The sequence below is a fragment of the Pavona decussata genome, unplaced genomic scaffold (assembly GCF_977016875.1).
Source record: "Pavona decussata unplaced genomic scaffold, jaPavDecu1.1 SCAFFOLD_441, whole genome shotgun sequence".
Lineage (NCBI taxonomy): Eukaryota > Metazoa > Cnidaria > Anthozoa > Scleractinia > Agariciidae > Pavona > Pavona decussata.
This window is the reverse complement of record NW_028145795.1, coordinates 69902-96276: the sequence shown is the minus strand read 5'-3', so window position 1 is coordinate 96276 and position 26375 is coordinate 69902. Positions and strand designations below refer to the sequence as shown.

Here is a 26375-nt window from a genome sequence, read left to right as displayed (position 1 = left end):
CTTTACTTTCTGTCATAATATTGTGCCAAACATAGGAGAAACAAATTATCCATTAAACATTTTACGAAGCAAGGGCTCGTGGCTTTGCTTTCCTCTCCCATTACTCCATGTATGTTTACTGAGTTTGGCTTGTATAAAAACAACCTTACCACCTTTTTGCCGCAGAATACAAAGTAACATATAGCCAAATGATACTTACTCTGTGTACAATTCTGTCCTTTCCATCCATCAGTACAGATACAAGTGAATGTCTCAATCCCATCCAAGCAGCTTGCTCCATTCATACAGGTGTGGTTCAAGCAGTTGTCAATCTCTGAAAAACAGAAGCGTCACATCAGTAACGACCTTCATCCTGTAGCCTTCTCGGGGCCATTATTTGCTCTTTTTATTCTATTTAGTTCCAACAATTGGCATCCTCTGTTTCAAATAAAGCTAAAAGACTAGTAAAATTATCCAAAATAGACTCACCGATATAAAGCAAGAAAGAGGCGAAAGAAACTAAAACCAAATGTTTCCTAATTATGTGTTAATCCATCAATGATCATAACAAACTTACTTATATGGCAATGGTTCCCTTTGTAGTCTCTATCACATTTGCACTGATGGTTCCCAGCAGACAGTGATTCACAGGTGCCATGTGCTCCACACACACCAGAGTCCCTTAACACTAAAGATCCATTGACTGTTGCAGGCTCCAAACAAGGATTGATCACTGCAAAGATTTAACAACAATCATTGATAAATATACTAAATCCACAACACTCCCTTTCTCTCTATCTTATTTCAACTGATTTCTGGGGGGTTTCTTGCAGTCCTCTTCATCCCGGTTGGATGACTGTAATAACATTCCCTTGGATAATTACTTGGTAGATTTAGTCACCTTGTTCACAAAAGGTTCCTCTAATTCCTTGCGGACACACACAGTGGAAGCTGTTCCGTTTGTCCAGACAGCTACCTCCGTTACGACAAGGACTGGACAAACATTCATCAATATTGACCTCGCAGTGTTTGCCACTAAAACCTGGCACACATACACAGGAAGCTCCCACTAAACCACTGGAACAAGTACCGCCATTATCACATGTAAAGTTGTCACAGTAGTTAATCCTTGTGGCACAGTCCCGGCCAGTGAATCCAGCAGGGCATGAGCAGGCATAATCAGCAGAGAAGCTGTGACAAGTTGCACCATTGTGGCAGGGGTTGGAGTCGCATGCGTCAATCTTTGTTTCACATTTCTGTCCAGTGAAACCAGGAAGGCAGTGACAAGTGAATGCGCCAGAATGCTGAACGCAGGTTCCATTGTTGGAACACGAACTACTGCTGCACTGATTGATGGCAATGTCACACTCAGGTCCAGTGAACTCTGGCCTGCAAACAAAATAACAAAGGTTTAGAATAGAACTTAATCAAGATGTCTATCATAGAAACAGCAAATTTTTCATTTAACATAATTTAACATCTCACACTTCCTCCAATTAAACACTGTTATTTAAGATATGTTTTTAGATCTGTTCTGTGAATTTTACAATTGCATGTACATGTAACTCTGGTGGCTAGCTAATTTATACTGTGATCTAATCCTTCCTGCATAAAAAGATCTTCCAGAAAAATGTAAGTTTACTTTGTGATAATCTGATGTACATATTTCCTACCTGCACTGACACTGATATCCCATGTGCCTGTCCAAACACGTTCCTCCATTCCTACATGGATTCAAACTGCCGCAATCATTGATATTGTGATGGCAAGTCACACCAGTATATCCTGGAGCACATCTGCACTCATACCCATCTGCTTTATCAACACATGTCGCTGAAGTGTGACAAGGAGAACTCAAACAGGCGCTTAAACTAATCTGGCAAGTAGAACCTGTATAACCAGCTGGACAGACACATTTGAATCCATTGACGGCATCCAAACATGTTCCACCATTATGGCAAGTAGCAGTCAAACACTCGTTGATGTCAGTTTCACAGAATGGGCCAGTGTAACCAGAACGACAAAGGCAGGTACTTGAACCATCAGCATTTTTAACACATGCAGCTCCATGCTGGCAAGGATATGGGTCACAGGTGCTTGATGTTGCTAAAACTGAACAATTTCTCCCAGTATATCGTGGGTTACATGTACATTTGTAATCATTAAGCAAATCTGAGCAATTCCCATGAACACAAGGAGAAGGTTGGCATTCATTTATGGCAACTTTGCACTCTTTTCCAGTAAAACCAGTTCGACAAATACAAGTATAGCTTTGAACTCCATCAACACACACTCCTCCATTGACACAAGGGCTATTCTGACAGTCATCAATGTTGGTCTCACAATTCTTGCCAGTAAACCCACTGGGACACCTGCATTGGTAGTTGTTGATTAAATCTATACAGGTTCCACCATTTCTGCACTGTCCAGCACAGTCATTGATACCTGCAAAATAGAGTGTATACGAACATCAGTAACGTGAAAATTACAGCAAAAATGCCACCTTTAGAGAGTAAGCTGTTACAGTGTCTGTCAAAACAAAACATAATTAATACTTACTTTCATTACAGAATCTTCCCTTCCATCCAGACTGGCATTCACAGGCAAAGCCATTAATCAGATCAATGCATTTGCGTGCATTGGAACAGGGACTTGATACACACTCATCGATATCTGCAATATACAATGACAACTGCATGATTAAAAAAACCTAATACAAGACACCTCACAGTGCAGAATTTAATATAATAATCAATCAAACACTGAGGCATGCATGCAAGGTCACTCAAGGTAGTATGGCCTTTCAGATGTTTATATAGAAGGATCATGTGCAAACTAGGTAATCTGAGATTAAAGTAGCTTAAATCACATTTCAAAAAACAAATGGTGCTTGTCCAGGTTAAGATAAACACTCAGCTATGAACCTCTCAACCTTGTAGACCACAGGGCAGATAGTGGGAACCAGGAAAAAGTAGAAGTGTGCAGGAAAAAAATTCAACAAAAAAGCTTTTCTTCTGAAAAAATTTTGCGCCCATTTTGACTTTTTCCTTCTGCCCACTATCTGTCCCTGTGTCCCTGAGGATGTGAAGGTCTTGAATGAGAAATTGAAGCTAGAGGTAAGTACTCACCTTGCTCACACATATGGCCTGTGAAACCAGGAGGACACACACATTGATATCCCTGACCACTGTTGCTACATGTTCCACCATTCTGGCATGGTCGACTTTGACAATCTCTGCCTACAAATAATAGAAATTCAAATGTTAAATTTATCCTGATTTGTTATTGACTTTATTAGATAAATACGTAACTATTGCCATGGCTACACAGACATAGTAATTTTGATTTCTACTTACTTATTTCACACGTAGATCCAGCCCAGCCAGGAGGGCAAGTGCAGCGGAAATCATTTGCGTCATTGTGGCATGTTGCATTGTGCTTGCATGGTGAAGACGCACAATAGTCAATTGCTGTTAAAACAGAATATTCCTCTTAGTTTTATAAAACACTTGTCTTAACATTTGTGAAATAAACAAACCTCCTCATTCAAATGGCAACTGCCATACAAATTGTCTGTACCATCCCATATATTAAAGTGAGAAATGTTTCTTCTTGACAGTACTGACCTGATTCACAGTTCACTCCAGTAAATCCTGCTTGGCAATCACAAGAATAGCTTCCTCCCCCAGTATTGTAACATATGCCGCCATTTTGACAAGGTAATGATCTGCATGAGTTGAGATCTGTGAAAAAATATCAGACGGGGTTATGAAAATTTGAAAGAACAGATTATCATTTACATATACTGTAAGTTGCAGCATTCAAACTCACACTATTCATAGTAAAAAGAACTAATATAGAGTGTAACCAGTTTAAATATACTGAACTATCTATCAATGACAACTATGAGAGTTTCAATGCAGTTCATTTATCACAACTATTAAAAGTATCGTTAGTTTTCAAATAATCTACTGCACGGTTCTTTTTCATCACTGAAAGGTATTCCCGTCGTTCCCTGTTCAGCGGTGCTGTTCACTGCTGTGAAATCAGGAACAATTAAATTTATAAGAAGACAACTGCTACTGTACGTTTGTTTGATAGTAAAAATATACCATTGAAAAACTGAGCTCTTATCCAATGAACCAATTGACAAATTAATCTGTCAAAAATGTAAAATTCAATACCTTCTGACATTAAGTGAAATAAAAATTCCAATGCTACCGTTCTCCCCTCCCCCACCATAGAGGGGATTTTCCCCACCCCTCTCTATATTTCTTGCAATTTTTTAGCCTCTGAGACCCACCACTAATTTCTTTTGTGGGAGGAGGGGGCAGGGTTTATGTATATTTTCTGCAACTACACAGTCGTCAATGACCTCAAACCAATGACCAAAGATCAGACCACATTGTTACCTGCATCACAAAGTAATCCTCCCCACTCTGACTCACAGTTACACTGCCATGGTTCACTGCAGGTTCCATGGACACAGCCAGGATACAACTTACACTGATCACACAGCTCTCCACCCCATCCTTGGTTGCACCTGAAACAGTGACAAAAATCATATATAAGTACTTAAAATACTGCCTGCCATTGAACAGTTCCACAGTTCCAGCTAAACTGGAATTTCTAAGGGGGAAGAGTGGGGAAAACAAAAACAAACCTTCCATGGGAGGAGTATGGAAATGGAAGTGCACAGTATGCATCCCTAAGATGACTATATGAAAACACAGTAAAAGCCTGTAATTGGAGGCAGCCTTTGAATTAAAAATTCAGTAATTACATGATCAACAACAGAGCACACTTACAAGCACTCTCCAGGTTGATTACAAGTTCCATGGACTGGGTCGCAGCCTGTTTTACAGATAGCTGCAAGAGAAGAATTTAGAAGTATTCAATAGAGAGTCATCACTTCATCTGACAGAAAAAAATTTCCATTCCTTAGCTAAAGCTTAGGATACGTGTTATTTCAATCAACTTTCAACCAACCTATATCACAGCGATTTCCTCTCCAGCCAGGCAGACAAACTTTATTTCCATTCTCATTACATGTGTAATGACCAAAGCTGTCATTCCGGGGTTGACAGAATTTTATGCAACGACTCCCATAGTAGTTAGGATCACAGATCACTCGTATCTTGTAAACAATTGTTGCAGCAAGACCATTGTATGTATGTGATTCCCACGTCTTATTAGGAAACAATGTACCACGCTGCGTGGCTCTGTCAATCAGCTCACCATTACCTGGTGGCAAAACAGAATAACTTGGTGAATACCCTGATATTTTCTTGTAGCTGTCTGCCAAGTACAAGTCTACAAGAAGGGCACTAAGACCACCAAAAAGAAATACGTATACTAAAATTATAAGCTCTCTAGAGTAGGGTTTTAAGCTAGAGAACGAAATTTTATTGGGCATCCTAGAGGCACGTGTTTGAATGGGTAAAAAATTTAAAGAGTTAAATAAAATTTCATTTAATTTCCTCAAACACTTGGTATGGACACCTGCCTGGTTTAAAAACTTGCTGTTACTGCAAAATAATCTATACAGTCCGCAGTCATTATCTGCAGCATGACAAATGCACTTGTATTGGACACTTATTGGGCAATAATGATTTCAAAGAATTGTCAAAGGTGAAGACAAAACAGACATTTGGCTAAATGCCAGGAATCTCCACTATGTATAAAAAATTCTAGAATTTGAACATTTATACATTAAAAATTGATTTAATCTCATCTATTCAAAAACAAAACGATAACTTTCAAGTGAAGTAAAATGATTCTCAAAAATTAAGTAAAAAATTGCAGAAAATTTTATTTCAATTCATTTAGCAAGTCGGAATAGTTCCGATTTGCATGACAACCGAATGTATAGAAACAATATATTAATGTGCCCAGCAATCCATTATGACGTTAGGTTTTAAGAATGGCTTCGGGTCACGCAAGCAAACTGAAAATTATCCCCTTATTCTAAGAATATTCGACCAAACTTACTGCTGTTATCGGCATCCCAAGCCTCCAAAACTAAGTTGTAAAGAGTCTGAAATTAAAGGACAACAATGTTAACACAGTAAAACCATCGCATGACAGCGACAGCAGTTTTTTGCAGAGTGATGACAATGCATCAAGTGCAACAAAAGCAATTTCCCCAAAATACCATTCACAAATTGAACATCCACATTACTTAAAGGAAAATTGCACTTCAAAACCAGAACACATCATAATTCCACACTTTAAAATGAAATCTTAAATGATTGTTGAGAAAATTCCACCATTAATTTATGCAAAACAAAATAATTCTTTGCTAAAAGAAGAGTAAGAAAACTCATTTTAAATATTTAAAATTTTAACGACACAGCTGAACAAAAAATATTGGGCAACACTCCGAGGAATATTGATTCCTGGCTTGGCTCATGATAAATGTGCATACATGGAGAAGATAATGTTCAGTACTAACTTAAGTCACTAATCTGCATGAAATAAAACATTATTTCATTATTTTCGGTGACCACTGTCAGTATCAAAAGGAATACAGTAACTTTTCACCTAAATAGAGTTCTTTAATCTTTGAATGTGAGAAAAAATGATTTCTTTCCAAATGAAACCTTGCAACAACTACAAACAGTTACTGCCAGGTTACTGCTATTCCACTGGCCGCATTTGTTGATATTAAAAAATCAAAATTCTGAAAATACAACTATTAATAGCCCTTTAAAACAACTTTTTTTACAAGGTACTGCGACCAGAAAAATACTACATTGTCTAATACAATATCCAATATACCTTACTGATTAAAAATTTAGTATTTACCAATGGGTAATTCATTCATTCATTTTATTTGCACAAACAAAACTTTGTAAGTTACAAGATTTTAGAAGGATAGCAGCATTTCTAAAGCACTTTTCTAAAGATATGATGTACAGATGCTGTAATAAGAGAGTGGAAACATCTAAGGACCTTAAAATTATTACAAACTGGGGGAGAACTATCAACACTGCTTGAGGAACAATTCATTATTTATTATTGAAGGCATGTGTGTTATGTATGACAGAAAGATTCCAATAATACAACAAGTAGTTTATGAAAATTGGTCCTCTAACAATCCAAATCACATGAAACATTGTGGAGGATTCTTCATAAAATCTTCAGAGCCCCTGGAAAATTTAAGTCTAGAAATTGCTTGTAGTTCCAGCAAGATTGAATCCTTAATTAACACTTGTAGAACAGAAAAAATGTGCAAAAACACATCTTCAAAGGGATAGAAGACCACAAGATAAGATAACTGACTCAGAAACTTTGCAAGTTGATTAAGTGGTTATTTTTTGGTTTGAACTGCAGAACAAGACAAACCTTTTAATAAGAAAACTGCGAGTGACACTTTTCTGTGTACTATTCTTACGATTATCTTAATTGAATTTAGCAAGAATGGAGAGAATGTATTTACACCTGTGGTATCAAACACTGCTAACATGAGCTTATTTATAGATATCACAAAGGCTAACCCATGGCTTGTGATGAAAATGTTTACACAAGGGGTTACATGTGAAAGATTTCTTCCTTTGATTTCAGTGTGGTCAGATTGAAAACAAATGAAACTCATCTAAAAACTTCATAACTTATGCAACAAACTAAATCCAGCAGTCTGTAGAACTCATCGGTGGCCATTCCTGGCGAATGTATCAAGCAGCAAAGTACACGTTTTCCACATACAAAATTATTTACTTCAAAATGGATCTGGTTATATTTGACAGCTGAATAAATTTGAATAGTGCAAACAGGGGATATAACTAAGTTTTATTTTTTCCACAATTGTTTACCTAAGAGAAGAGAAACTATTATTTTAATAAAATTTGCAGAAAACTTTCAGGTTAAATGGAAGGACTCCTCCATTTTTATTTAGAAGTTTAATTTATAAGGCTTTACAGTAGGTCATACAACAAAGCTGCTGTGAAAAGTATAACTCTTCAGGAAAATATTAAATGCAAAGAAGAAATCCTGGGATAAAGATGAGCAATATAGAAAATGTACCCAATCCTAAAAAGTTTGATGCTAATACACTATGGGTCTCAATGGTACAGATACAAATTTCTTAATGGATAAAAAAATTAACAAGAAAAGCACAAAATAAAGATTGGGAAATTAAAACAAAACAATTAAAGAGAAGAGAATATTGTTGGCCTTTTAGTGGCACTAATGACCTAACTTCCTGGTTGACATCAGGAATAAAATAAAGAGATCGTTTTTCACTTAAAACAGAAACATGAAATCTTCAATGCAGAACATAGCTAGTTTGACAAATAATATCTATTTTGCCTCCTTTTCAAAGAAAGAAAACCAAGGATCAAGGAAATTATAATGATAGATGTGTGTGAATTTTGAGAAAGAATCAGGTGATATCATTGGCTCTCAATAGAAAGACCAAAGCCTTCTCTATCAGGGATACAAAACCTCTAAACATGAAAGCAAACACAACACAAATTGCACTGTAAATGAATACTAGATCCCAAAAGAGCACAGTAGAAATGCCAATTCACAGACGAATACAAGTTTCAACGATTAACCAACCCTCAAGCAGAATTGCTTCAAGGACTTTTTGGTCTTCAAGTCAGATGCACACATGTGATCTCAAAGACATAAATGTGAGGCCACAAGCGGGGATCAAGAAGCACAAAGAAACACAAGATTTTACAAGTTCAAGATTAATTTACTTTGAGACGATTTTAATGTCTTTTCTTTGAACACAATATGGCACCATGCAGCCAAAGAAAGAAAACTAATAAAAAACACAAGGTGACCCAAACACTTATACAGTCGAAGAAAACTTGTTTTAAAATTAGCCAAAGTCTATAATTTTCTCTTATTCCTCGTGCATGGTAATTTATTTTTAATGCATTCTAAAGCTATTTCACTAAAAAAGAAAACAAAAATATTTTCATCAACGCTGTCAAGAAGAAATTGAAATATTTCAAAACATAATTCCGCACATGTGTCATTTTTCATTCACTGAGGAGAAAAGGTGAAAACAAGCCAAACCGACAATGAGATCAACAAATTGCCACCGCAACCAACACAGGTTATCGCAAATCTTACACCGATCAAGAATACAACTTGAAATCATTAGACCAAACAATACAGAACTAGTCCAAGTATAAAGATTAACTCCAAGGGCAACCAGTCATTTCTCTAGAATATGCTATCGATTGAAAGTTTAATTGCACTGTAATACTTTCAGTAGTTAGGGAGAAACGTAAAGAGAATTATTTATCTTGTGGGACCACGAACGTGGGAAATTTCTGGGTAAATAGTATCGGATTTCACCGATTTCTTGAAATCTGCATCGATGTAAGTTACAACTATTCAGGAAAGTCACAAAACTTGGTTTTAACGCAAGCGAGTAACTAAACCACTTCTCTCACATGCCATGTGTCTTCAAAGCGATTTCTTTGATTTTTCTTCTCCAGTCAGTAGCTATCATTGTGTTGCAAATACATCGTAACTCCTATTAATTAACATAACTCGCACAAAAGGCTGTCAAACGGAAGACACGTGGCCTCAAAACTCACTACAAGCTACGATAAACAACTATGAAAATGTATAAGGCAATGTACTCCAAGAAAATATATGGCGAACAGTCTTGGCCTTGGGTAGCGTGTTTAGATAGTTGCAGCTGTGTCTATAATAAGGATTTTCAGTGACGACGTGCTTGTCGATTCTGTGAAATGAACGTGCTTCTGCCAGTTGCTTCCGAGAGCCAATGAGAGAAATTGATTTTTTAGAAATGCAAACTTTCAAGTGCGATGATTGTTTCAAGCGAGTGTACTCGAAGGAATTGCGGCAGCGCTTACGATTCATACTACCCCCATGAAAAATCTCTGATAAAAAAAACTCCTGACCACTTCCTTAATACAGGATCCTCTTTTTTCAGGTTAAAAGCGGCTGATAGACGCGGTTACATTAAAATTTTATTATTGAAAAATATATCCCATCTGCGTGAACGTTCGCATAAATTTAATCCAAATTATTACGTTGAATTTTCTAAGATTTTTAAAAATAACGGAACTACTCTAACTGGGTGATCGAGGCACCCTCGCTGTTCTAAAGTAACTTCGAAGAAGATAAGACATTGACTTACCACCCAAGAAAACGTGAAGCGGATAGAAATCGGGTTGCGAAAACCATTCGGCGTTGAAGTGTTCGTAAATGTGATCGAACTGCCTCCCAAAACAGCAGTTGTATGTTCACCAAATGTGCAAGTACCAGTTGGAGAACCAGACTGTGTGAATTGCTTAAGACAAACCCTGAAGAATGTGTCGCAGTCGTCCAGGCATGTCTCTTGTCCTCCTTGAAATATTGTGCGACTCCCATCACAGCAACGTCCGTCCAATTTCTCACCTTCAATGTTTTGTACTGAAACCAAATGGATTTGAAACCATCCCGATCCTCTGGAAGTCTGCGGCAAATAAAAATAAGTCAGATTTATAACTTGCTGCGCGAAGTACGGAAAAATTTTGAGGCTAAGGCATTACACCTGACCAAAACACGAGAATTCACCAGTTAGCGCATACACGGCCCACTAACCTGCACATGAATGAACTGGAGTAAGGCTTTGAAAAATAAGCTTTTCAAAAGCAGGCCCGAGGCCATTGCTAAAATCACTATCTAGAATTTAGTAAAGCCTGTGAGTTTGCGGCCGAAATTTGGGGCTCGTTTGCGTCCGACATGAACGGCGGCCTCCGCGCCGATCCGATGGCAGCTCAGCACACTTGCAAATCATACGATTCTGAGTGATATGGAAAGCACGAAGACAGATGTAAAGTTTTGTTGGGGGTGCGGTAATATGCTAATGAATGAGCATGCGTAGATTAATTAGTGACGCAACATGATACCCATGGGGACACTTATCGCTTTCACACTATTGGTTATGATTGGTTGAAGCCAAGAGTACTGTAAACACTTTCTACAAGACAAATTATTTTCAACTCTTTTAAAATCTTTCGACCCTGCTCAAGATATACCTTGCAGAGATATCGTGTTTCTCCAAGTTGGTCAACTGCAACAGCCACGCGCGATATTTTATCTCGGTAATTAAGAGCATATCAATCTTTGCAGATAATAATCCGTGAAAGCTGCCGGTCATTGCTCAAAGACTCAGATGACTTTGACTTTCAACATTTAATAAACGAAACTATCGAAGCAATATTTAGGGCGCAAGAGAGCAAAAGAAGAAGGCTGTAAGCTGCGCAAAATTTTAATATCTGAAAATCCACCTGCAGGCTACAGACAATTCCTTAATACCTGCGTCGAAACACAATCATTGTCTAAGATTTTAATGTGTTTTTACTTGTAAGCCATCAGCGGTACGTTACAATAAGGCGAAAGGATTCGAAATGTTTACAGAAAAAGACCAAACTAAATAGCATGGTTTGAGTTTAACAAATGGTAATATGAAACACAGTGTAAACAATAACCCTGGCGCGTGCCACTAAGTCAGCAAAATAATGGAGCGCGTTTGGCTTGTTTTTTTATATCGGCAACAGACGCCAAGCGAGTCTCTTGAGAGCAACACACAAGGCAAACAAGGCAAACTGATAAGCGAGTAATCAATCTTTTTTTTATGAAAAGTACCAAGAGCATTTGATCAATTCACCACCCACTAAGAACCCGCTGTAAACCTGTCTTGTTCTTATGACCTGATCAGCACATACAGTCACACGGTTTATTTGATTGCTTTCTTCACAAAAATTTAGCAACAGGGCAAAACACTATCACTCGCTGACAAGCCGATCTTGCGAAAACACCGCATTTCGTAACACGAATCGCTTGAATAGGGTTAATGAGCTCGGCGCGTGTCAAAACCAGAGTATGAATTTAATTGTTATTAATTACAAGCTGAAGAAAGTAATACTCCAAGTTCACTGCTGGATCCTAGATACCGCACATTCGAGTTGCTGAGCTGGAAAAAACGTTGAACTCATTGTCAAATGTGAAATTCTTTCCATCAAAAATCAACGATGTTGATTGAAACAAGAAGGAAGTGTTTTGGTTTACAACGAAATTTAAACTTCTCGAAAGAACACCACTTGGCAAACATTGAGGCACGGAACAGAGTTGCGGTTCACACTCGTCTTACGGCTACGGGCAACGTTAATTATTTCATCAAACAGGGATTGTTGAAAGAGCTGACCTGACCTACACCAAGCTAAAGTTTACATCTTTTTCTCACGGTCTGTTTTCGAAGATTAGATCGCATCACGTCACAGAAGTTGATCAAGTATGATATCAAACATGGAATGATGAAAAGGTCAAATGTGTTTGGCGACGGCTGTGGTCAAAAATTCACAAATTATAACTTTGGAAATGGAAACAATTTAATAATGGCCTCATCTACGTATATTAACGGAGAGATAAACGACAAGCACACGAAGCTTCTTATGACAAAACTCGTTGATTTTCTACTTCTCAAATACTTAAAGTTGAACCAAGACGGATAAAACTTTGTTTTGTGATCTGGGATTTTCTGATTTTGTCAAGTTATTTTCTAGTTACAATAACGTGATGCTGAATTGGCGGTAATTTTACGTGCTTCTAATTTAAACCTCTTAAGTGTTAGTCTTCGCCGCAACCGCGCGCGACTTTCACAGTCAATTTCGAGCGCGCGCCAACTCTTTTGTGTCAAGTTATCTAAAATGGCGGGAAACGCAGTCCACGAAAAAGCAACTCACTCGTGACCATTAGCGTGAAATATTACGGCATCAATTCTCTGGAGTACAAACTACTGCTGTCTTATATTAGCCTCGAATCATGCCGGAGGCTATCAAGTCGTGCGTAACCATGGCACGGAAACCAAGTTTATTAAATTGACAAACTAATCGTAATTCAGACAACTTTCCGCTGTCTTTTATAAAATCGAGACGTCACTTAATGGTTAGAACTGGGCGTCTTAGCGGCGCATCAAAAGATTAAAGATCTGGAGGTTATTCCATTTAAATCTGTGGTGAAAAGTTTGCAAAGAGAAACTTCTGTGATATGACTTTTTATGACGAAAAACATTCAAGACAACAAACAACAACAATGAAATGAAAAAAAAAGCACTTTTGAAGTAGCGTGGCCTTGAGAACAGAAATTAGCATATTTAGTTCATTAAGAGTTTGTTGAATTTGCATATAAAAAGAAAAACATCAATACTAATATTCTTTCCATTAGTTTTTATATGATCAAATACAAAAGCGCGCACATGGCTTTTAGAACAATGGTTGCATGAATAAAGAAAAATATGCCTGAAGCCACGCAAAGCTATCTAACACTCGGTTTTAAGTTGCGCAAGATGCTATCGAAGATTCTTCAATAATCATTTTTGAAATGTACACGGGGAAAAAACGAAATAAATTCAACTAGGGTAATTTGAGAAAGAAAAACGTTTTAAATAAACATGGCAAGATCGATTTGTATAAGGACGCCCTAAGGGATTACAACGGCACGTGTTTACAAACACTATGTGATTCGCGCGTTCCCTCTCCGAGAAAAAAGGAGCAAATATATGCTAGAATGCGTTAAACGACAGGTTCAATGAGAAGCTTCTAGTGGGTTAATAATTATATTGATTTGTTGTGTAGAATTTAAGCCAAGTCACACGCTTGTTAACCAAGTCAAACAAACTTGCGGCGGAATGCGACGGACGTGCTACCACGTGTCAACAGCTGCTCTAGAACAAAGGAGGTAAGCGTGCCATCAAGTAGAGCGAAATTGTTATGCAAAGAAGGTCTAACGAACAGCTGTGGAGGGAGGAGTCCTTAGAATACTATTGTACAGCTGACAATTGCGAAACCTCTACGAAGCGTGCGAGGCAGCCTTATTAAAAGATCGCCAGCGTTATTTACACACAATAGCAGTTGGAGTTTAGCGTGATTTACTTCACTTGAACTTCTACGAGTGTGCCTTGCGCGCATAATCGCTTCCCCAATATCTTATCTCTAGCTTATCTCTCAGCATAGTTCAACCTCGCTCACCCAGGCAACCGACAGGTGCTGGTTAAGAATGCAGCAATTTTGTTGTCCAGATTAGAATTAGTCAACCTTGCCATTACGAACTAAAATTGTTCAAGCGTATATTCAAGTCTTGCAAATCATATGTATTGAAAATTATCAAAGCGTTCAAAGAGAGTTAGTCGAGCTGATCGGAACGAAATAAAGCTTTTTAAATCAAAACAGATCTTCTAACGCGTCAGGTGCGATGCGTGAAGTATACTATTTGAGAAGTTAAAAGGCCACTCGACCAGCCGCTCAAATGGACAATCGATGCCACGTGCCTAAACAGCTTAAACAAAAGAATTGTGAGAATAGCACATGATTTAAAAATTAGCAATATTGCATGGCCAGCTTTTCAAAAGAATTCCGATACTTACTCGGAAATTCAGTAGGAAATGATTTAAAAATTAGCAACATCATAAGGTCAACTGTGCAAAGGAATCTCAACACTAGAATGAAGATAACACATGATTTGATCTCCCACGTTGTAAGACACCTGTACAATACTGGACCGAGCTGTTGTTCCGCAAAAACAATTTGATCAGGTAAACCATAAATAAAGTACAACACGAGTCTATGAAATTGAAGAAACAAGCACTTATAATGGATCTCATGGGTTTAACTGAATCAGACAATTGATCGCGCTCAATTTGCCGCACCCATTCTGTTTTCTCCCTTGTAAGCAACTTGCAAACTAACTGGGTTCAGAGGGCGAAGCAGAGCAGCTTGTACTTATAATCTGCAAACACAGCTGCTCGTAATGCAACATCTTACACAGACCAGAATTTCTAATAGCTGTGGTAAACCAGATGAAACAACGCAATGCACCAATCGGAAATTAAGGGGAACTGGGTGCAAATCAACTCACCACTGGGAGTCTTCGGATTGAATTTTGTGAACGTTTACTATGGTCAAGGAAAGGAACGCAGATAAGGATCGCCGTCCTCTCGGTGAAATTCAAGGTGAAATTCAATATAAGCTCATGGCTATTAGGGTTACCTCTTAGCTCATCTAACCATACCAAGCTACTGGTCGGTTTTAAGCATGAAACGAGCATAGGACGAAGAAAAAATCAGAGTGCCTCACTTTTTCCTACATTGTCAAGGCTAACCCATTTTGACAAGTAAATTTCTCTTAAATAAAAGCCCCATTTACCAACCCCAACCCCCCCCTCCCCCCGCTCCCACCGAAGGAAGGCAGTTCAGGACTTAATATGAAAGTCGGAGTTTAACCACAATCGATACACTGAATACGGATTGAAGCATTTGAACCCAGCCTGAGCGGCAAACTAAAATGCACAGCCTTAATGCAGATCACTTAGGGAGGTGCATTCTCCTTTTAACTCTCTAAGCCCTAACAGTGATCAGCATCAGATTTCTTCTTGTAAAATCAATGCTTATTCAACCCCTAAAGAAATAAGGATATGATCACCCAAGGTGAATTTTCTTGATATTTTAATAACTTCTCCCCAGTCCTTTTATAAGAAAAGTATGGGGACAAGATAGGAGAATTTGTTCTTTGATATTAGGGGTTAAAGGGTTAACCACCATTTCCATTTTGTTGTCTTTTCTTGCGCCATCATTGCGCCATCACGTTAGTTTCTTGATATTTATTTTTTTATCGATTTACCCAACACTTGGGCAGGTACTCAGTCAGTTACACACCTGACCCACCCCACCCCTTGAACATTAAAAGTAAAGTCCCACCTCTTATTTATACTCTTTCAATAATTTGATTCAGACAACTTCAAGTACAAAAAGTGGAAAGAAAAGACTTCAAAAATAAACAAACAATTAAGTAAATGTGTGCTATTATCTAGCAGCTGCTTGCTAACATAAATTAGCACGATCAATTTGTATGATCTTACGTTAGCTCTCAAAAAAACGCTGACGAAGACAAGACTTAAAGTAAAAGATGGAGTAGATTTGATGCTATCGGCTGGACCACAGTTCCCGGCAGATGTTAGTGATTCTTATGATAAGAGTCTCGATAAAGAGATGTTTTGGCGGATTTAATTGAAAGATAAAGACCTGTCTGCCCCCGGCGAGAACGGCCATAATTGAACGATACGTGCTGGTTGGCATCGATGTTTACAATGCCCGTCTTTCACTCGAAACTGAAACTGAAGTAGACTAGGTCGATAAACTCTAACCAGTTCTTCAGTGGAAGCAACTCAAGTTGATCAAATGTTCCTTGTAATAAAGACTGCTTCTCTTGCAAATGAATTGGCTTGCTCTTTTTGGAGATTTTCTAGAAGCAAGATCATTTTTTTAAACCGTCTGCGGAGCCCAGGCCTACGAGCAGTAACACAAGCGCGATCGTGCTAGCGATAAAACGCTGACGAAGACAAGACTTAAAGTAAAAGATGGAGTAGATTTGATGCTATCGGCTGGACCACAGTTCCCGGCAGATGTTAGTGATTCTTATGATAAGAGTCTCGATAAAGAGATGTTTTGGCGGATTTAATTGAAAGATAAAGACCTGTCTGCCCCCGGCGAGAACGGCCATAATTGAACGATACGTGCTGGTTGGCATCGATGTTTACAATGCCCGTCTTTCACTCGAAACTGAAACTGAAGTAGACTAGGTCGATAAACTCTAACCAGTTCTTCAGTGGAAGCAACTCAAGTTGATCAAATGTTCCTTGTAATAAAGACTGCTTCTCTTGCAAATGAATTGGCTTGCTCTTTTTGGAGATTTTCTAGAAGCAAGATCATTTTTTTAAACCGTCTGCGGAGCCCAGGCCTACGAGCAGTAACACAAGCGCGATCGTGCTAGCGATAAAACGCTGACGAAGACAAGACTTAAAGTAAAAGATGGAGTAGATTTGATGCTATCGGCTGGACCACAGTTCCCGGCAGATGTTAGTGATTCTTATGATAAGAGTCTCGATAAAGAGATGTTTTGGCGGATTTAATTGAAAGATAAAGACCTGTCTGCCCCCGGCGAGAACGGCCATAATTGAACGATACGTGCTGGTTGGCATCGATGTTTACAATGCCCGTCTTTCACTCGAAACTGAAACTGAAGTAGACTAGGTCGATAAACTCTAACCAGTTCTTCAGTGGAAGCAACTCAAGTTGATCAAATGTTCCTTGTAATAAAGACTGCTTCTCTTGCAAATGAATTGGCTTGCTCTTTTTGGAGATTTTCTAGAAGCAAGATCATTTTTTTAAACCGTCTGCGGAGCCCAGGCCTACGAGCAGTAACACAAGCGCGATCGTGCTAGCGATATATACAAAGAGCTTCGATAGAACACCTTTTACTATTCTTTTTTGAACTACCATGGGCATTATTTAAGTGCTGGCCTTCACAACGACAAAGCAAAACATAAAATTGTTCTCTGCTGAAATTTACTTAAGAACTGACTTAAGAGCTTTCATCCATCATCCGACACAAATGTTTTGTAGTTTGTAAGTGTTGTTGTCTAGTTGACTGAATATTTTGGTCTTTTAACAATAGTTCTCGAAATAGACATGCTTGGCAATTCTTACTGAACTTGTCTTGGACCACCGTGAAAGATCCAGTTCTTAGTTTGTTGTCTTTAAATTGTCGTTCTTTCCTATTTTTTCATTGGATAACTGTTATCTGAATGTGTGGTCATGTAGGTTTATTTGTGTTTTCTTAGTTGAGTACTAAACGGAATTGCCCCATGGTCAGTTAAACCAAACATGCCCACAAAGCAGAGTATTTAATTGCGAACATTCAACACGACGCAAGTTCGAGCTTGTAGTCAGTCGAGTTGACAGTTGAGTTGTGAGAAAACTCTTAAGCCTTTCCTAAGCCCATCATGATTGCCCATACACTTTTAATATCAAAGAAAAACCTGACTGTCTTCATCCACTGGCTTTTCCCTATAATGGAGCATTCCACCCAGACATACTGGTTCTACAAGCGTTTTGTTGGCGTGGAGGGCGGAGGGGGGGAGGGGGGCAGGTTCTGAGAACATTTTCGGGAAGAACACAAATTTACTTTACTTTCCAGTTAATGACAGTGAATATATGAAACATAAAAGCTGGTCATTCTGTGAGTTCGTGATAGACACGTGGAAGCTAATGGCATAAGAGGGCATATACGAAATATTGTATATTTGAACTGTGGACAAAAGATTTGAATACACGGAGAATCATTACACTTCTGTGCGCAACTTCAGGAGCGGTTGCGAAAAGAAAGCCCTTAAGGCTTTGAACGAGATCGAACCAAAGACCTCTGCAATACCGGTGCAGTGTCCTACCAACTAAGCTTTCAAGCCAACTGGGAGCTACTCATTTTGTGAGTTCGTGATAAATCCAAGAAGGAGGAATAAATTAGAGTGTATATTAAAATTATATGAAATATAGGCAAAAAATAGTAAAGAAACTTGAGCAGTTGCTTTCTTTACGGAACTGGTTAATTTGCGTGCATTACTGCGCGCGAGCGTTTTCCATCCGATGTTAAAATATGACACTCCATATATTCACTCCAATTCCCGTAACTTTTTTTTTTTTTTGAAGCTTTCTCTTAGCATCCATACAAAACTGCGACGGTCTTCGATATCTTTAAACTTTTAAGTTAGAAAGAAGTAATAAAACGAATAATTGAGATTGTTAAGGTCGAAAAAGTGACACAAGATTTTTAAAGCGCCTTTTTTCTTATCACTGTTAAAACCAAACGAAAGTAATCACTATTAGGTGCGTGATATATACTGGAAATCAAAGAACCAATAGGAACTCAAAGCAGACAACTGATGTGCAACCGGTGCCAAGCGCGGGAAAACGATTGATTTTGATTTCGCTCCTGATTGGTTGGAAAGACAACAGGTTGCTATGATTGGTTTAAACTCGTTACACCACTTTCTTACTAAGTCACTCAAGCCATTTAAAAGAAACCTGCTCAATAATACAGCTTTGCGCTCAGGTAAAATAGTTCACACGGAGAAATTAATTGTCAAGCACTTTTGAATAAAAATTTCCAGGCTTTCCTAAATCTATTGAACACTCTTTTCAAAAGCAACTGTAATGGAATTCGTTTAATTTCACACGGTTCACTGCAGTTCCAGTGCACGTATTTTGCTATTTGTTCAAGTAATTATGCATGTAAATTAGTCAACAAAGCGAGTGAAAGAAGTATACATTGCTGCAACTGGTGAACGATGGAATGCAGCGCTTTTGTTTTGGAGCTGAGAAGACTAAATACCCTTCTTTACCAATAAAGGATTCTAATATAAATCGTGAGTCTAAAATTAAATGACCAAGCGGACTCTTTTGCGTCCATGTTGCTGTGTGCTTTTAAACAGAACAAATTAGCAAACTTTGTGACTCATGATTTCTAACCATGGAAAAGAGAATTAGTCATCCATGGAAATTTGGGTGGCAATAGCTCGCCGAAGCATGACCCATGTACCAAGCATACTGATTTCCTAATTTCTGACAACTATGATCTGTAAATTATGGTTTGGTTCCCTTACTAAATCATCCTAACATCTGTCTGAACGAAGGTATTTGACGCCGAATAAGCGGCTGTGGTTTAAAGTATTTAATAACCCAGTTGTCCCACTTTAAACATCGGTCTTTGAAATGTTTATACATGAAATAAATTTTAAAATTTTCAAGCGCTTTAGAAGAGATACATCGTCGAAACTAACATTACAAAAATGGCAACCTTCGTAGACATTCTGGAATGTAAAAGTGGTAGGCGAGCTGACTCAGTTCTAGTATGGACTCCAAAAACAAAACAGGTTTAAGTGAGTTATGTTAACTAAGCTCTAAGTAAATCTTAGTATGAACGATCAGCTTGATCGGGTTTTACTGAGTCTTTTTGGAAATTCTTTCATTCCAAACACTCAGATTTCACTGAGACTTTACAGACATACAAGGCCATCGCTACTTTAGATTCATTAGATGCGTGGCTTCATTAAACTCGATCTAGATGGAAAAATAGAAGTTACAATCCAGTTACCTCCCTCCGCACTTAATGAATTCACCGGGTGACCAAACTTTTCTCGTCATTTCGTTTTAACTGTAGTAATGATCACAGCACTCCTGGCTTTAGGTTTCACCGCTGGAAGTCAAGCCACAGACATGGCGCAAATCTGTGCTGGATGTTAACTGCACAGTAGATAGCTTTCTTGCTTATTTGCGATCAGTGTGGATGATGACGAAATGGACTTTATTAATATGTTAATCACGACTTTTTAGTGGCAATATCGTTTATTGGAATGTCATAATGTTTGTTTGTCAAGCTTGCTGATATTTTATGTAACACTTCATGCGTAGCAGATGAGTAGGCTTACTCTGGTGTGGTATTAAAAAAAAATAGACGAGGGAAGCAAGTTTCTGATGATCGTAGACTGTGCTCAGTCATAAACACAAAACATTATAGCATTTTGAAAAGAGCAATAAAAAAAGGAGTTAAAACCAGCCTTTTCTTTGAAGGGAATACACTTATCGAACATGAAGTTTGAGGTCCTATTTTATAATTTCCTGGCCTGCCTCTGCGAATCGACTGCAACAATTTTCTACGTTGACCTGTGCGCAAATATTGAAACGTAATTTGATCATCCTCTCCCTTTCCTAGTAAAGCGCTGTCCAGTAATGACCCTATTAACACGGTAGGTGATTTAATGACTGTGCCTTTTGTACAGAGGTAGAGAGTAAAAGGTAGCGTAAAGCGGAATTTCAGGGAAACACTACTGAGGAGAACTCCCTACATTAACTCTCTGCTGAGCAAGCTTGTTAACCAAAGAAAACTTTTGAGCCCAGGGGGACCGCAAGAGTCGTTCGTTCTACTTTGACCACCACACACATTTTATAATCTGTACTGTAATTATTTTATCTTGTAATCATCTGTTGTAACTATACTATTCTTTCTATGTTAATTTTATGTAAATAGTGTGAAATAAATGAAGGAGGTAAGTACGTCCGTAAAGCGATGATCAACGCTTATCTTCCAGCAGACGTAACACGGTTCGGTTTAATAAGTACTGATACAACATTTAAAAACCTCGTCAGTCGAACCAACCTACCTGTTCATATGAGGAGGACTTGTTATCGGATCTGATATTGGCAGCCACACCTATTGGGGAAATATAATGTAGAGCAGTTACGAACAAAGCAAAATGACGAGAAGAACGATTTCTTACAGTCAACCTTTTTATCTCAATACTGAACACCAATTAAATTATCCTTCCACATATACGATGGCGTCTGAAATAAGTTTCATTTACTACTGTCAGAAATGGAATTTCTGATTGAACAGGAAACCCTAAAGTTATTCAAATGGCACCTGTTACCAGGGTATGTTTCATTTTTTTAACATTAAAAAGACTAAAAATTTACTGAATCGTGAATTTGCCGACAACAATACTTGTCCGTCTTACATTGTAAGACTTGTGACATTGAGTCTTGAGTCTTCGGAGCTAAGGCTTTCTTTTAGAAATTCACATCACTCTGTGTTTCCTTGTTAGACCCCAAACATTCGTTATTTTGCTTTAACCCCTCAAGCCGCAATATCAACATGGATATTCTCCTTAATGTTCTCACTGATTTGTTATGATGCTAGTTGGGAGAATTCAGCGCCGATCATTTCCTTCATTGTCATGGCCTGGCACGTGATGTGAGATTCAAGAATGGCGCTGTCTTAGGGCCCTTTCCATTCCTAATTTTTATTCCTTATTGCTGTCTTTGTATTTTCTGTTTTTAAAATATTTGTAATTTTTAAATCATTTCTAATTTTTTAAAGCATTAAGTAAGTAAGTAAGTAAGTAAGTAAGTAAGTAAGTTTATTAACGTGACTAAACACTTAGCTAACCAGCTACTTTACAGGAATAGTCACAAAATAAAATAGTAATAATAATAATAAAAGGAAAAAGTAATGAAAATGATAAATGAAAATACTGAAAAAGATGAGAAAGATACTATTTACAATGTTTCTAAGATTATTGAATATATAGTATAAAATTGTATAAAATGTTTTAAAATATATCAGCATTTGATTACAACATGTAGCGGCCGGCCAAATCCGTATCTAATATCTGTTTCTTGAACAGTTTGTAAGAGTCCGCTTTTCTCAATCTACAGGGCCCCACTGAATATCACTTTCGTGATGGGGGCTCTTATTATTTGTTAGAACTGGCAGGTTAGCCAGACTGGTTATTCCACAGTCTAAAGGCATCATTTTTTTAAAAAATGGCTCCGGTGCTGGTCCTTCGAGCTCCTTCAAAATGGCGCAAACCATTTCACTCATTTTCAAAATGTGCGTTTTGAAGAATCCTTAGAGCTAACCTTTCAAAATTTCTCGTTCTATTTTCAAACTGACTGGCCAGGCTGGCAAATGGAAAACATCTTTAGAGCGGCTAAAACACGAGCCACGAGTGAAAAGGGCCAACATCACTCACGCTACTACCAGTGAAGAAAAATAAGGACAGCTTGTACTCCGTTTCCCTACTTCCTTGCGTAGTATAGAGGTGATCAATTGAAAATGTATGTAGGCACGAGGCTTTGCTTGCTACATGGAGAAACAAGCAAATTCCGCACCCTTTTTCACACAATAATTTATAACGTCATTCTGCACAAATGCCAAAAAGAAGCCGAAAAAAACAAGCAAACAAACAAACCAGGTTTTGAACCTAATATTTAAAATGACACAATAGGTTGTTTTAAGGCCAAAAAAAAAACAAAAACAAACAACAAACAAAAAAAAAACATATTCAATCCTAAGCAGTGGTTATACACATCAGAACCCAGGGTGTGTTATGAATTAAAGAGAGGTTATACTTTATTTTCTCACTAAGGAAAAGGGGTTTAAACGTGTCATTTTAATTGTTTTAATTGTATGGGACAATCTTTAATTAAAATAATACGTTCTTGACACATAGTTGAACAGTTTTAAGATACATCCGTAAATTGATTGTCACTGGCTCGAGTGACAGGAGATTTCTGATCATGTGGTGGCGAAATTTTGTAATTATAAACTACAAATTGGCCACTAGTTTTGCCGCATTTCAAATTAGGGTTGTCAGTAAGATCCTGAGCAAGCGGCCAATTGGTTCTGACAGGTAGAAAAAAATCCGGTTTTTTACCGGTTCCTCAGAAGAAAAAGCTTGGCTCAAAATCAGCCAGGGGGAATCATGTTGACAAACAGTCAACTTTCCTCATCCAACCCTTAATGAAAACCCACCTCATCACTGTATTAAGAGCATCACTGGGAATCGGGGTAACGGAACAGCTACGGTTTCGCGGATGTTCCTAATTCTTTGGACTTGTATGCTAGCTTCCGAACGAAGAGGGTTACAGAAATATGCATTCGACCATAGAGTTTCTGGCTTTTAAATTTCATACAAACTTTTACACCGCGGTTCATTGCATCTTGTTGCCCCGATTACCCATTAAGCTCGTAAAACCGTTATAAGGTCTATTTAACACCAATCATGTCGCCACAGTAGCAAGTATCCCTTAAGCTATAAGTCATATGCATGGCACAAAACCAAACTGAAACACTGTTGTGATCTAGAATTAAAAAGGAAGAATAAACAACATCGGCAGGGTTTGCAGGCCTTGGATAACTGCCATGCACATGATAACAGTGAAAACGGTTAGAGCAGGACGCGCCCTTGACACAAGTAAAAGAGTTGGAAAGTAAATTTACTTCATAAGAGCCGCTTAGCAGTAAGGCCTCAGCTGTTCAAAGAGCAGCCAACTTTATCCAGCGGATAAAATGTATTGGTTGGAGTACATTTTACCCACTGGCAGGATAGCGCGGACATATCTGCTGATAAAGTTATCCGCGCTGGCCAAATGTTTGATTATTGTTTCTTGTACGAGTAATTTGACTGACAACACCTCTAATCAATTTGAAGTCGAATAACGACTATAACATTTTTGCGTCAATTTGTTTTTGACGTCGGGCACCAGTAAGGTGTTGTTTTTTGTAACAAACAGATCAATTTGTTTTGAAGAAAATGATGACAAAACTCGCATAACGTGTTGCATAACCTGTGTTTATTTTATTGCTAAGTTTAAACGGTGACTCATAACCTTAGGGTAGGAATTATACTTTAGTACGCACTGCTGAAGCCCAAGGTGAACCAACCAAGGTGAAGTGATGGCTGAATTATTGATGACTTGCTTGTTAGATTGCGTTAATTTGTTTTAAAAAGTTGAGAATTAGTTTGTTAGTCCAACCTTTCACGACAGATTTTAATTACAAACGTGGCTGGTTTGTGAGAAACGTGAAAATGCAATTCAAAAGTATAGAGAAGATTGGCATCGGTCCAGGGTGGTAAAGCAGATTTCGTAATCACGTTTTTGCAATACTTGCAAGTCCTTCACCAGTAAATTTCGAGGAACTGATGAAAGATGCCAATTCAGGGCTAGAAGAGAAACTAACAAACACTCACAAATGCTAATATTTGAAAGTGCTGACAACAAACGCAAGGTTCGAACAGTCGACATTGGGACTACACAGTAAGGTTGACCATTCCACAGATTTTGTCGTTGAAACCAGCACCAAACTAACACACAACTGAGCAACATAGCACATGTTATTACTCTATACAGCCACCAGATAATAGGGCTTTCATGTCTCCCTTCCCCACGAGGTGTATGTCCTGTTTCTAGGCTCACAACCAGCCAGGGTGCAATTAGTAAACAACAAGTATATGTGAAACATAAAGGAAAATACTGCGCAGTATACCAACTACACGAACTAGCTAAAACAAAGACTAAATGGCGTTTATACTAATAACACGTGAACTTAAGTCATATGTTGTGTAATAAAGGAGCGAAAGATGTACTCAGTGTTTTTTGTTGTCGATTATGTAATGACTTTTACATTGTAATTAAACAGTTTGGGTTTTGTTTCAAAAACAACACCAGTATTGGTAACCTTTGCTAAAGCCTTGATAATCGTAGCCTTTAAAATGAGCCAAAAATGTTTCAAAGTGCATAAAAGTGAAACAGTCGAGGAATTGTTGTATACACGAAACACTATAAGTTTGTCGGTACAGTAGTAACACAACTTATTCATTATACTACCTATTATTGGCAATGTTAAATAATAACATCCCACGCTTTATTATACTTCTTCAATAGTTTACTGACTTCCTCGTTCTAAGATGAATTGCAGGATATTAGAGGAACGTCTTATTTACTTTAGTGATAGATAACAAGGTTGCAATACACTCACCAGCCAACAATGAAACACTGCTGATCAAAACAAATGCCATGTTCACTGATAGACATCTTTGAGGCATCTTTACGACGTAGATATCACCTCCAACTGCAGAAACAACAAGAGAATGTCATCAAGTAAAACACTGCCCTGTTTTGCAGACAATTTAACAACTAAGATTATGACAGCAGCGAAACGACATGTACTCCCCGTGCAACGGAGAAGCAACAAGACAAAACACATCGCAGCAAAAACAACACATCATTAGACAAAATAAAACCACAAAGTATTAGGCCATTCGCCGAATGTGTAGGAGTAATTTGGACCTAGTTGCCATATTGCCCGGGAGTAATATAGTTTACACAGAAAGCAAATGGGCAAATTGTCCACGTTTCAAATTGTACGTTATATGTCATCGAAGGGGATTTTTGACACACACTCTGGCTTTCTAACTCAGCAAAGGCTTAAGTGGTACAGAACTTGAAATGAGAAACGTCCAAAAAACGTCCACATTGTAGTTGATGTCATGCAAAAAGAAAAGCCATGGCAGATAATCTGACATTAGGTCTCCTCCGTCCTACACAAACAACCGTCCATATTAGCACGTAATTAATTGAAAATGAACAGCACTCTCACCAGTAAGCTTGATAGACGAATCTCACATTAGAAGGCGAAAATCGATCCTTGTTACATTGTAACGTATCTTTACAAACCGTGTGAGAAAGGTTTGGCATTCAGTTAAAAAAATGTTGTTTCATTGCGAAACGAGTTAATATTTTATGAGGTCCAGTGCATTAAGCACCTGCTAAAGCGACAGACACGTTGCTACAGATACAACGTGCTACTACCCGGGCTTCTACAACGAAGTTGACACATATCTCTCAATCTATCGGTACAGAAACTCTGAATCTGATAGTGATACAGTAAATTTCAGCGGACACTGGCTTCCTACCACGCACAAACAGTTATGGACAGGGGTCCTATTGCGAACTCTCTCAATCATGGACCAAAAAGGTGATCCCAAAGTATCCTTCGTAACAGGAGTTGGCTGTAAACTGAACATGGCCGGGACTCTGGCCAGCTTTAATAAGATAATAGCCCGGCTTCAAAACATATCCTGTACAAATGGTAAAAAGTAGTGTTCCGTTCTCCAGATTTATGAAGCAGTATGTGCGAGAGATTTTCAGGATTTGGTTGCATAAAAGTTATAGGACGATATCAAAAGAG

General features: G+C 38.1%; 1 protein-coding gene across 2 annotated transcripts in view; it reads right to left on the bottom strand.

Moving 5' to 3' along the window:
* Window positions 1–26375, bottom strand: part of LOC146450551 (uncharacterized) — a 48551-nt gene that overhangs the window by 5751 nt on the left and 16425 nt on the right. Inside the window, exons 6-20 of one of the 2 annotated variants that reach the window (XM_085100247.1) lie at window positions 25164–25256; window positions 21004–21053; window positions 10109–10426; window positions 5971–6016; window positions 4969–5223; window positions 4788–4848; window positions 4392–4522; window positions 3606–3722; window positions 3336–3449; window positions 3108–3218; window positions 2539–2652; window positions 1653–2424; window positions 881–1368; window positions 557–712; window positions 200–313 (exon numbers count right to left, since the gene is read on the bottom strand). In XM_085100247.1, the coding sequence (XP_084956373.1) occupies window positions 200–313; window positions 557–712; window positions 881–1368; window positions 1653–2424; window positions 2539–2652; window positions 3108–3218; window positions 3336–3449; window positions 3606–3722; window positions 4392–4522; window positions 4788–4848; window positions 4969–5223; window positions 5971–6016; window positions 10109–10426; window positions 21004–21053; window positions 25164–25230 (2914 nt within the window). In that variant the 5' untranslated portion in view covers window positions 25231–25256. Of the gene's footprint in view, window positions 1–199; window positions 314–556; window positions 713–880; window positions 1369–1652; window positions 2425–2538; window positions 2653–3107; window positions 3219–3335; window positions 3450–3605; window positions 3723–4391; window positions 4523–4787; window positions 4849–4968; window positions 5224–5970; window positions 6017–10108; window positions 10427–10554; window positions 10778–21003; window positions 21054–25163; window positions 25257–26375 lie in introns of those variants that run through there. The other variant, XM_085100248.1, reaches the window with a different exon arrangement.